The sequence below is a fragment of the Narcine bancroftii genome, chromosome 1 (genome assembly GCF_036971445.1).
Source record: "Narcine bancroftii isolate sNarBan1 chromosome 1, sNarBan1.hap1, whole genome shotgun sequence".
Classification (NCBI taxonomy): Eukaryota; Metazoa; Chordata; class Chondrichthyes; order Torpediniformes; family Narcinidae; genus Narcine; species Narcine bancroftii.
Window position 1 is genome coordinate 47,701,790 of NC_091469.1, and position 13,337 is coordinate 47,715,126.

Here is a 13,337-nt window from a genome sequence, read left to right on the forward strand (position 1 = left end):
CACAGAAGTGTCCCCTGAGCCGATGTGTACGTCCTCTAGCTGGAGACCTGTTATTGCAGTCCTGCATGCGGGGATGTCAGTGTCTGATTGTTGTGCCTCCACAAGGCCATATAGTCAATTCTTGGGGCGGAGGCTTGTATTGCCAGTATGGTTGGCCGTGATAGTGCGTCGCCTACCACATTGGTTTTCCCACTGATGTGTTTGATATCCGTTGAGGATATAGGACAGGTGCCTTCGTTGCCTGGCTGATATTTTGCTGAGACCAAAAGTGAGCGGCTTGTGGTGTTACAAGTCCAGAGGACCCTAAAACCAGGCACCAATAGATATTCACCAAGACAAATGGTACTTAAACAAAATTTGCTTTTAATCATCTTTAAACATGAAAATAGAATCACACTTTAACTTATCATTATTTGACTGACTTAACCTAACTTAACCCCCTTCTAATTCTAAGTGCACGTGTATGTAATGTGTAAGTTCAGAAAAGTTCTTTGGTTCACAGTCCAATCTCACTTCTCATTCCTCCAAGTTCACTGGTTTCAGGCAATTCTTATACTGTGCACAGAATTTAAAATTTATAAAGTTCACCAGGCTTTTGGTGCTTGAAAGGTAAATGGTTACCGCTCAGGAAGGTTCTTGTCGGTTTTCAGAGAGAGATTTGTTGTATGATGGACACTCAGCCACTTCAGTGTCTTGCTGATAAAACTTGCTCCCTTCAGGGTTCTTCAGATGATAACCTTTTTCTTTCAGGTCACCACAGAGCCTTTTTGTTTCTCTTAATCCAAGTGAAACATTAGACAGCCAGTCCTCTCCTCTTGCATGAACCACAAGGGCTTTGACCAGGCTGAATCAAGCACTTACAACCAATCTTCCATATGGGGTTTTCCACAAGCTTGCCAGCTTGTCCTGTTCCAGTCCCAGCTGCTGTTGCTGGCTGTAACACTGTAGGAGTGACTCTGTCTCTCTCTCTCTGTCTCTCTCTCTCTGTCTCTCTCTCTCTGTCTCTCTCTCTCTGTCTCTCTCTCTCTGTCTCTCTCTCTCTGTCTCTCTCTCTCTGTCTCTCTCTCTCTGTCTCTCTCTCTCTGTCTCTCTCTCTCTGTCTCTCTCTCTCTGTCTCTCTCTCTCTGTCTCTCTCTCTCTGTCTCTCTCTCTCTCTCTCTCTCTCTCTCTCTGTCTCTCTCTCTCTGTCTCTCTCTCTCTGTCTCTCTCTCTCTGTCTCTCTCTCTCTGTCTCTCTCTCTCTGTCTCTCTCTCTCTGTCTCTCTCTCTCTGTCTCTCTCTCTCTGTCTCTCTCTCTCTGTCTCTCTCTCTCTGTCTCTCTCTCTCTGTCTCTCTCTCTCTGTCTCTCTCTCTGTCTCTCTCTCTCTGTCTCTGTCTCTCTCTCTCTGTCTCTCTCTCTCTGTCTCTCTCTCTCTGTCTCTCTCTCTCTGTCTCTCTCTCTCTGTCTCTCTCTCTCTGTCTCTCTCTCTCTGTCTCTCTCTCTCTGTCTCTCTCTCTCTGTCTCTCTCTCTCTGTCTCTCTCTCTCTGTCTCTCTCTCTCTGTCTCTCTCTCTCTGTCTCTCTCTCTCTCTGTCTCTCTCTCTCTGTCTCTCTCTCTCTCTGTCTCTCTCTCTCTCTGTCTCTCTCTCTCTCTGTCTCTCTCTCTCTGTGTCTCTCTCTCTGTCTCTCTCTCTGTCTCTCTCTCTCTGTCTCTCTCTCTCTCTGTCTCTCTCTCTCTGTCTCTCTCTCTCTGTCTCTCTCTCTCTCTCTCTGTCTCTCTCTCTCTGTCTCTCTCTCTCTCTCTCTGTCTCTCTGTCTCTCTCTCTCGGAGAGAAAGCCTATTTGACCATCTCTGCTTACAAAACCACATGACCTTCTTAGAACAGCTCCAGACAATCTGCGGCTCCAACAAGATCTTTCATCTGTTGCCTTTTTGTAAGCAACAATCCATTAATGAAGTCTCTTGGGCACTCTCCAAAGCTCTTGCAAAGATTGATGGCCCCGACATGCCTAACATGGGGAAGAGCTCCAGTATTTTAAATAAGATCTGTTTTAAAGTGTTTGTATGTGACCTACTCTAACAGACCTTTCCCAATTTATCTCCCAAAATCATATCTATATACTCTGTCACAGTGGTCTATAGTCATCAGGAACTGTCTGACCTCCAGGAAGCACCTGAAGTGTCAGACCACCATATATAATATCAGGAGCATTGTACTTGAGCTCAGGTGCTCAGATATGCCTGGTGAAGAAAGATGGAGGCTGCCATTTTCTGTTGACCAGCTCCTCAAGTACTCCCACAACTACAGTGTTGGAGGCACCCACCATGAGGGTGGTCAGGGCATCTGTTCTTGGATGCACCAGGTTTTGGTCAGATCATCTTTAGTTTTCTGGAAAGCCTTTGATGCTTCCTGAATCCATTCGATTTCTCTCTTTTGACCTGCCATAAGGGAGAATAAAGGTCACATGATGTGGGCTGCCACCACCGGTATGAAGGCCTTTTACTGAAATTGGCTTTGAAGACCGGATAGCCTTCACCTTTTTGAGCAAAGGCCTGGCCCCATCTTTATTTATTCTGTGCCCCAGGAAATCGATTTCTTCTCGCTCGAATTGGCACTTGGCTGGGTTGATGGTCAAAGCAAATGTGCTCAGGCGAGTGAACAATTGTCTTACGTGGGCCGCATGCTTGGCACGGTTCTGGCTGGCTATCAGAAAATTATCCTCGTATATGAACGTAAACGAGGACCCCGCCCACCACGTCCATCAGTCTTTTGAAGGTTTGAGCAGTGTTTTTCAGCCAAAAGGCATTCTGATAACCTCAAACAGTCCGAAAGGGGTGATGATTGCAGTTTTGACAATGTCTTCTGGGTGGACCAGGATCTGGTGATAGCCCCTGATGAGATCCACCTTTGAGAAGATGCCCCTTGCTGGTTGGCAATTAAGTCCTGGATGTGGGGCACTGGATATCTGTCCATCGTGGTGGCCTCATTGAGGCAGCAATGTGGAGTGGGGAGGCCCAGGGAATGTCAGAGCGCCGCACGATGCCAAGCTCTTCCATTTTTTGAAACTCCTTTGCGAGGTTGAGTTTTTTGGGGTGGGGGGGTGGAGAGGCAGCACGCCCTGGCATGAAAGGGTGGGGCCTCTGGGAGGATGTGGTGACGCATCCTGTGCTTTGGTTCTGCCAAAGTAAAGTGACGCATTGTGATGTAAGGGAATTTGGTCATAATCCGAGCAAACTCATTGTCGGTTACTTAGTGAGTGGCAATAAGCTTAGTTCCTTCAAAGGAGAGGGTCTGAAAAGTTTTGGCATGCTCCAATAGGCCAGGGCATCTTTAGTTTTAGTCCTGACTCCATTCGATTTCTCTCTTTTGACCTGCCATAAAGGAGAATAAAGGTTGCTTCAACGTTCCGCACGAGTCCCTTTTTGCCAGAGCACGTCCGCTCGGTCAGCTACCTTCCTGGGATGTCCTCGAGCAGTTGCTTCAGAAAAATTTGCTTGAAGAGCAGGCAAGGAGTGTGCCCATCAGTTAAAACGAGCATGTTGCTCCAGAAGACGGAAGGGGCCCTGTCCATGTGCAACAATTGGGCTGCGCGTTCGCGCTTCAAGAGCCCGAAGTGCGGTTTAATTGCTCTTTGAGGGCCACATACTTTCCTTGCTCTGGAGAGTGCTGGAGGAAATCAATGATCCTGGCTGCCATCTCTTGCTCAAGGGAGCTCACAATGTAGTAATAACACATGGCGTCGGCGGTGACACGTCAAATGGCAAACTATGCCTCAGCCTGTTGGAACCACATCTATGGTTGCAATGTCCAGAAGGTCGGAAACTTCATTGAAGTCGCATTGATTGAAGGTTGCTCATCTATCTTCTGGTCCAAATTGCTGTTTGAACCTGTTGAGGTGACCAGCACGTGGCTGCGGTTATAGCTCTGGGTTAGAGCTCTACAGAAGTCACACACACTCGAGAGTACTGATTTATTGGGTCATTTGCTCTGCCTTTTATAGACTGGCTGAGCCTTGCTGCTATGTCATCAGCGGGCGTGGCTTATGCTCCGCCGATTGCTAATTAGTGGCTTTACAATCTGCCAATTGCTGATTAGTCCGTTGCCATTGTGGCCTATGGAAGAAGGCTGTCTAGGCCCGTGCTGCCTGCATGATCATCGTGTTTGACGTCGCTACTTGTGTCGGGCCGCGGAGTAGGTCATGGGTTGCTACATAGATAGTATTTTAAACAAACCACTCACTATATACTGCCATATAATATTACTCTATCAAAACATATCAGTATCCAATATACTTTTAATTCTTTATTCCTTCTGAATTATTGGGAGATTTTGCTCGAATTCTTCTGCTTGTGCAAAGCTTGAGAAAAACTTGTTTTCACCTTCAAAGTTCCCAGATGGCGCAGTACAAATCTGTATCCCTTTTCCCAAAGAATCTTCTTAAATGGGTTAAATTCTCTTTTTTTTTAATAAATCAGCACTTACATCAGGGTAAATTAAATCTTTACCCCAGGCGTACTCAAATGAACCTTTCCTTGCTCTTGGGCCTTCTGCTGCTAATGTCAGAACCTTCTTTCTGTCTTGATACCGAAGAAACATAATACAGAAAGTGGATTATGATTCGAAGCGGTTTCGGTCTGAGAGCTCTGTGTGCTCTTTTGATCTCTATAGGGTGCTCAAAGTTCACTTGACTCAATAATTAATGGATCCATTTTGCAAAAAAAAAGCATCTGGATCTTGCTCTTTCACACCTTTAAGACTCACTATTTTAATATTATTCCTTCTACTAAAAGCAGTGGTGGAATCTTACACTCTAGTAACTCTGTCATCCATAATGTTGCATTTCACCCTGTACTTTCTTCATTTATCTTTTCAGTTTATTAATAACATCCACAACTCTATTTCTTCTCTCACTTCTCTTCTCAGTTCATGAAATTCTTTAATAAATAAACTGATGCTGGTTGTATCCTATACTTTTACTTTTAAAAGTTTTAGTTTCTTTTAATACTTCCTGTTCTAATAGTGGAGCTTCCTCTTCATCCTCTTCACTGCTGGTCTGTTGGGAGCTCGACTCCTCTTCTTCCTCCTCTGCTGGCATTTCAGAAGGCCCCAGTTGCTCGCTTAGGCCTGGTGCACTTCTGGGTTCTTCTCCAATGCCATCTCCCCGATGCTGCAGGGGATTGATGTCAGCAAAGTCCTGTCACCAGGTTCACTCACTCAAGTTTAGAGAAGCGAAGGAGAAATGGAGATAGATATTGTAAGTACAGACAGAGAAACAAACAACTGTAGATAGTGACAAGAAGTTATTTGAGGAAGGATAAATAGATGAAGAGGGATCCTCGAGTGATTGCATTTGATGACCTACAGTTGGAATCTATTCCTGGCTATGGCTGCTGAGAGGCAAAATAAAGGCCTTAACATGAGTAAAATTTTAAAGGACATTTGATGCAGGAAACCATTCAAGAAAAATATATCTATTTGGTGATAAATATTGGTTAGGGGTATTTACAAAATTATACATCGTTAATTTTTTTCTAGATAAATTAGTAGAAACATTACATCAACAAACATTCTCATGTATTCTCATTCTCATCTAGCCAATTCCAGTTTAAATATTCAATTGCACTTTTATCAATTGATTAACTTTAATATTTAACTTTAAAAAAAAAACACTAACCTTGATCCTCCTTGGACCATCTTTAAAAGGCCTTTTCCGTTTACTGGGCGTTAGCATCGTGATCATCTTATCTAAACCTCTTTCTAAGCTTCCAAACACCTTGGCTCCTTTCTTCTTTTGACTGCTTTCACCATTATCTTGACACAAACCCATGTCTAATGAACGAGTCCTGAAAATTCCAATATACAAAAAGTTATTTAATTTTATTGTGAAAAGCCAAATTCATTCTTTGAAAGCACAGAACCAAAATATTAAAATACATAATTTAGCATTATAACCTTTTGTGATGATTGAAACGTCACTGTTCACGTAACCTTTTAGGAATTTTTTTTAATGATTCTATAAGCTTTATTTTGTTCTCTTTTCTCCTATCTTTTCATGCAGAACATTTCATATGATAATAACTGCTGCTTATTTATTATTTTTACAAATCATCTTAAATTTGTCTTTTGACAATTGAACTTTCTTAATGACATTATCTCAAAGAGTTTATTTTATTTTTTAATTTTTTTTTAAATTTTTCACACTGTGAACCATATCAATCTAAATACATACAAACATTTCCCTCTTAAACATACACAGTGGCATTTTCTCCCCTTTTTTTCCCCCTACTTTCCCACCTCCCTCCAAATCCATTAAACGTTCAACATATACAATACAATAAAACCAGTAAACAATGTCATCACACAATGAAAATAAACAAGAAAATTGTGTCATCTACTTTTACACTCTGGATCAAGTCATTTTGTCTTCTTATCATTTTAGGGGGTGGAGGTCCGAGGTGAGCCCTCTCTGTTATGTTCCATGTATGATTCCTAAATTTGTTCAAATAATGTGACTTTATTTTTTAAATTCTATGTTATTTTTTCCAATGGAATACATTTATTCATTTCCATGTACCATTGCTGTATTCTCAGGCTCTCTTCTGATTTCCAAGTTGATATTATACATTTTTTTGCTACAGCTAAGGCTATCATCATAAATCTTTTTCGGACTTCATCAAGTTTGAGGCCTAATTCTTGACTTCTTATATTACTTAGAAGAAAGATCTCTGGATTTTTTGGTATGTTGCTTTTTGTGATTTTATTTAATACCTGATATAGATCTTCCCAAAAATTTTTCACTTTCTCACATGCCCAAATTGCATGTACTGTTGTTCGCATTTCCTTCTTATAATTTTATAACTTTTGGGGTGTGATATATAACCTGTGTAACCAATTATACTGTATCATATGTAACCTTGTGTTTATTATATTCTTTATAGTTCCAGAGCATAACTTCTCCCATGTTTCATTTTTTATCTTTATGTTTAAATCCTTTTCCCACTTTTGTTTGGGTTTATAGCTTATTTCATCATTTTCCTTCTCTTGAAGCTTGATGTACATGTTTGTTACAAATCTTTTTATTATCATTGTTTCTACCTCCCTTCAATCTCTTCCCTTACATCACACATGTCAAACTCTGGCCCGCGGGCCAAATTTGGCCCGCAAGATCAATTAAAAAATGTATTAAAGGTGGCCGCGCCAGTATAGCGCATGCACAGTAATACAACAAATCCCAGAATGCATTGGCGTCAACCTGCTAATCGCCCCCACCTCCTCTGTTTACGTTGTAGGGTCTCACCGTGGACTCTGGTTTTGGGGCCTGGTGGTGTCAGGTGAAGCCAAGGCCGCTTCCCAGCGCCCAGAACTAGAGGCCTCGGGCCTGACCTCGCCAGGATCGTTGCCCACTCCCCCCCACTGCCGCAGGCCGACCCGTGACTCACGGTGACAGGGCCGCTGATCCACCGAGATGCCGACCTGCAGCGAGAGCCGATGCCCCCACACTGTCGTTGTCCAACCCGATCGTCCGCAAACCCCGCCCTCCCGCACACAAGCCTGAGTAAGGATTATGAACTTTAATCTCAGGATAAAACGATCTTCCAATAGTTTCATGTCACAGTGATAAATATATTCCTGGTTAAAAATGGTCCTGCACCTGGATACAAGCTCATTAGGCATAAAACTTGAAAAGTGTGTAAATCAAAGGATATCTGTACCAATGGAAAAAGGGCATGGCAAATAACCCTGCTAGAGTTCATGCCCACAATCAGTCACCCATTTGATTGTTTCAGGAATCATGTTATTCTCCCACATTCTCAATAGCCCTCAGATTTTACTATTCAACAGCACACTAGCAACATTTGACAAATCCTCTATAGAGAAATATAATTTATTGAATATTTTATTTCTCATTTGTTAATGCTTCTGGAAAGAGTTTATCCAAAACTATTATGAAACATTTATTTTAATAAGAAAAAGTTTAACATTACATATGTTGAAAGAAGAGAAAACATGCAGATGTTGTTGAAAATTTTCAATAAATATTTAGTTCGGCCCTCGACAGTCCAAGTTTTTAATTTTGGCCCTCCGTGAGTTTGAGTTTGACACCCCTGCCTTACATCATCCCCCCTTTCATCTGTTTGGGAAGTCTGCTGCTTTATGGGGCGGGCAGTATGTTAGGCACATGCTGAGGAGTATCTGCATTATTACCATGGTCATCTTTCCAGATATTCCCATCCCATTCATCAATTAAATCAGGATTGTCGCCATTCCTTATCATGGCAAGAATACGATGTGGATCGGGTTCTACTCCATGCCTTTCTTTATCTGCACAGAGCTGCTGCCGGAGTTTAATATTACGGCAGATCGTTTGGACATGCTTATCCTCCCATTCTTTGGCTCGGTCCTGATTGGTGCAAACAATCTCACTCATCATGGAACAGCGTTATCGCAGGTTTCTACCTCCTCCTCTAGTTGCTCTCTCTTACGCTGAGATTCTACTTTTCGCTGAACTGATTCTGCTTCACGCTGAACAGTGGCGTAAGGCTGTGGCGAGCAGCCAAAAACCGTCCATCAACGTCCCCTTTTTAACAGGAAATTTACTTTCTCGAAGGAGAGTGGCAACCCGCTCTCCCAGAGGCGCACTTGATGGATCTAACTTCTGATCCCAACTGAGGGGTGGTCCCAACAAAGACAGGGTATTGGCCAACATGCCAAACCTATCGTCTTTGGAAGTCCATCCCGGAATCAAGAACTGTTCAGGGCTCACCTCCTTCTTTCGGCAAAACATCTTGAGACCAATCCTGCTGTCTACGCCAATTGTCTTGGGTAAACTTGTACCTCTCACTTTGTTCATTTTAGATTGGTCACAGTGTTCAAGCTACCGAAAGAAAATAGACACACACACCGAGAGCAGTTCAGTTTATACAAGTCTTTATTACTAAATCTAAAGCTGAATTCACACTACAATATGCAAGCCCTTCCCAATTATACATCAATGCCTAGACTGGTCCCAACTGCCAAAGCGAGGCAACGACTGCACACTTGTAGTAGGTTGTCTGGGAGCTGGTAGCAGCTTCTCCATCTCCCCGGACCGGGACATCGGTTTGGAATCTTGAAGTTCTTCTTCTTGCTGAGAGATGTTGCCACCTCTTGGAGAGTCTCAAACTTCAGCAGTGGGATCATGGATTATATTACCCAAAAGTTGTTTACTTCAGATCTTATCTCTTTGAACAAATGATTTAATTATCTTCAAGGTCTCCTGACAGTCTGCGACCAACAAAAGACAACTGCATCTCTTGACCCCATGGTGGAAGTTGGATAATGTCTACTGATTCATATGTGTTATATAGAGAATTTAGGTTAAAAAGACTTAAGTTAAAATGTGATGATTAATCATAAACAGGGAAGCCAGAACGGACAGAGAGTTTACTAGCAGCCAAGGACAAAAGGATCTGCTGAATATGTTTTTTTAAACCTATCTTTTCATGGTCATAGTGAGAGACATGCAGGAGACAAAGGATTGATAAGAAGTGTGAGAAACAGAATTTAGTGTATGTAGAGTTCACAGCGTACGTAACGAACGTGATAACTAATAATGCAGTTATACTTAGAATGCTTTTGTAATACTAACCAATTAAAACAGTATTAATAAGAAGGGGAAGGGCAAATAATAAGGGTATAAAAGTCAATGCACTGTATGTATCGGGGCTTAACTGGTGAGAAACCAGTTGAGTCCAACTCTGCAGACTTGTAAATAAAGCTTGTCGTGTCATCAGTTTTAAAGAGACTCATGTGTGAGAAGTTTTATTTCTGACAAATGGGGGCTCGTCCGGGATCTACACTCCGGCCGTGAGGGGAGGCGAGAAGAGGGACATCGGAGGCGGTGCACCCCGCTGAGTTCAGCGGCTCCTAGTCCCTTGCTCGTCGCTTCGGGCGGCTTGAGCGAGTGGTATCCGGACAGGGTGACACGACAAGACGGAGAGGAGAAGGGTGACGGTTCAATCCCCGGGAAGACACCGGTAAGTGACGACTTACGATTGTGGTGTGGGGATTGGGTAACAGGTGTAACGGGATACACCTGTTTGGATAAAAACCTAACGAAATAGATTAAGTATAGATCTTTTGTCGTGGTGTGAGGACCCTGTCGCGGGACTCTAGGATAGACCCCAGGGAAACCTCGGCGGTAACCGAAGGAGGGACAGCACCTCCGACGAAGTGCCGAGAAGAGAGGGGTCAACCCCAGGAAAACCTCAGCGGTAACCGAAGGAGGGACAGTACCTCCGACGAGGCGTCTGAGAAGAAGGGAGTAGGGTCCAGAACGAGAGGGTCCTCAGCAACGATAAACAGATCTAGGTGGGAAGATGGGAGGATCAAAATCTAAGGGCTCGTCTGAAAATTCAGGACAATTCCTGGGAGTACCCCTTGACAGCCCTTTGGGGAGAATGTTTGAAAATTGGGATAGTAAAAGATATCGGGACAAAAACAAGAAAAAGATGGTCCAATATTGTCTCCTTTGGTCAAAACAACCTATTAAAGGTTCCTCGGTCTGGTAGCTGAAATTTGGATCTGATGAGGATTGGGTTAGACAAGCATTAAACATATATGTAAATTCGAGACCAAAGGTGAATCAAGAAGAGTCAGCATATGCATTTTGTTGGGTTCCCTGGCCAGGATCCTTAACAGAATGTTTTAAATTGAGGGTAGCAGGAGAAAAGAAATGGGAACCTCTGGACAACCTTCCCCCTCCTTATATTCCCCCGGTGCCTACTGCGCCCGAGGAAAGCTTATTACCGGAGGGGAAAGGTGATGAATCTGATTGCCCCGAAGGGGGCCGGGAAAAAAAGGATGAATTAAGGGAGTCGGACCCTAAACTTCCACCGGTAAACCGACCCTGGACAAGATCCCAGACTGGTCCAGGACCATCAAAGTTTTCAATAAACCTAAATCCCCTGAGAGAAGTTCCTATGGGAGGACCGGGAGGGGGAACGGGATATGTGAATGTTCCCCTAACTAGTACAGAGGTGCGGGGATTTAAGAAAGAAATGAAAAAGTTATTGGAAGATCCTATAGGACTGGCTGAACAGCTTGACTAATTCTTGGGACCAAACACATATACGTGGGAAGAGATGCAGGCAATAATGGGAACATTATTTTCACCCCAGGAGAGGCAGATGATTCGACGGGCTGCCCTCCTCATGTGGGAATATGAACAACCTGGGGACCCTAGACCCCATGAACAAAAATATCCCTTAAATGAACCCAGGTGGGACAAACGAACACCCGAGGGATTGGCAAGTATGAGACAATATAGAGAGTGGACAATTAAAGGGATACGGGAGGCTGTGCCAAAGGGTCACAATTTTACCAAGGCATTTGGGAACCACCAGGGGAAAGACGAGTCCCCTACTGATTTTTTGGAGAGGGTGAGAAAGAATGTCCAACAGTATGCTGGTGTGGACCCTAGTACACCAATGGGTGAACAGCTTATTCGAATTGAATTTGTTTCCAAATCATGGCAAGACATTAGAAAGAAACTAGAAAAGGAGGAGGACTGGAGTGAAAAACCCCTAAGTGAACTGTTAAAAAAGGCACAAAAAGTATATGTGCAGAGAGAAGAAGAAGATCAAAAGAGGGCGACAAAGGTTATGGTACAGACTATCCGACAGATGAATGCTGAATCCAGAGGGGAAAGAAAACAAAACCTTCCTCTAAACAATCCAAGATATCCAAGAGAGGGAAGACCCCGGAGGTTCGTTAAGTGCTATTACTGCAATGAGGAAGGACACTTTAAGAGGGAATGCCCCCGATACAAGAGGGAATTGCGTGCCCTCGAACTTATGGAAGAAGATTAGGGGTGTCAGGGGTTCCAAATGTTAGGGACCAAATATAAGAGGGAACCCCTGGTAAAACTAAAAATTGGTCCCAAGGGAGAAGAGGTGGTGTTTATGGTGGACACAGGAGCGGAACGAAGTAGTGTAATAACTGTGCCAATCGGAACTGAGCCTATAAAAAGTAATTTGACAATTTCTGGGATAGAAGGGGCTCCCAGAATGGTATCAATAATTCCCCAAGTAACAGTGAAACTGGAAGAGAGAGAAGGGGTACAAGACCTCTTGTTATTACCTTCGGCTGGATTTAACCTCCTAGGAAGGGACTTACAGGCTCTCCTAGGTTTGGGTGCTCTCCCTGTGGACGGAGAAGTGCGAGTCCACCTCTGCGCTTTAAAGGAAGAGGATGAACGGCAGATTGACGAGAGAGTCTGGTATAAGGAGGGAAATCGAGGAGGTCTGGACATCCCACCTTTACATGTCACATTAATACCAGGTCATCAGCCGGTAAGGAAACGTCAGTATCCTATTTCTTTGGAAGGGAGAAAAGGGCTACAGCCGGTAATTGAGACTTTAATACGAGACGGACTATTAGAAGAATGCATGTCACCTTATAACACCCCTATACTCCCAGTAAAAAAGTCAGATGGATCCTATCGCCTAGTTCAGGATCTAAGAAGTTTGAATGCTATTGTTCAGACCCGCCACCCAATGGTGCCTAATCCCTATACTATTATGAGTCGGATTCCCCCAGACCATGAGTGGTTTAGTGTTATCGACTTGAAGGATGCCTTCTGGACGTGTCCATTAGAAGAGGAAAGTAGAGATATGTTTGCGTTTGAATGGGAAAATCCATGGACAGGTAGACGGAGACAGTTTCGGTGGACTGTATTACCCCAAGGGTTCACTGAATCTCCAAACCTGTTTGGACAAATGCTAGAACAAATCCTGATGGATGATCCACAATCTGATGATTCCCAACTAATGCAGTATGTGGATGATTTACTATTATCAGGACCCAAGGAACAAGAAATGAGGGGAGATACCATTAGACTCTTGAATTATCTGGGGAAAAAGGGTCTACGGGTGTCCAGGAACAAGTTACAGTTTGTTGAGAAAACTGTGATATATCTGGGACACCAGATAAGTAAAGGACAGAAACGGATTACCCCTGAACGAATTGCGGGAATCACTAGAATGCCTTTACCCCGTAATAAGAAGGAAATAAGACAATTCCTGGGACTCTTAGGATACTGTAGGTTATGGATAGAGGACTACTCAGCTTTGGTGAAGTTTATGTATGATAAACTGACAAATGAAAATGACTATCCATTGAAATGGACCCAGGAGGAGGAGGGATGGTTCGAGGACTTGAAACATCGCCTAACACGAGCCCCAGTACTCACTCTGCCCTCTTTAAAACAGCCCTTCCAGCTATTTGTCACTCATAACCAAGGAACAGCTGTGGGAGTTTTAACACAGGAAAAAGGCGGTCAGCGACACCCAGTGGCTTTCCTTTCCAAAATGATGGA

The 13,337-nt window shown here is 43.5% G+C and overlaps 1 protein-coding gene across 4 annotated transcripts in view; it reads right to left on the bottom strand.

Moving 5' to 3' along the window:
- The window catches only part of melk (maternal embryonic leucine zipper kinase), a 121,406-nt gene that overhangs the window by 16,357 nt on the left and 91,712 nt on the right, over positions 1 to 13,337 (bottom strand). For all 4 annotated transcript variants that reach the window (XM_069925946.1, XM_069925936.1, XM_069925926.1 and 1 more), the window contains one exon: positions 5,655 to 5,823. In XM_069925946.1, the coding sequence (XP_069782047.1) occupies positions 5,655 to 5,823 (169 nt within the window). The remainder of the gene's footprint in view (positions 1 to 5,654; positions 5,824 to 13,337) is intronic.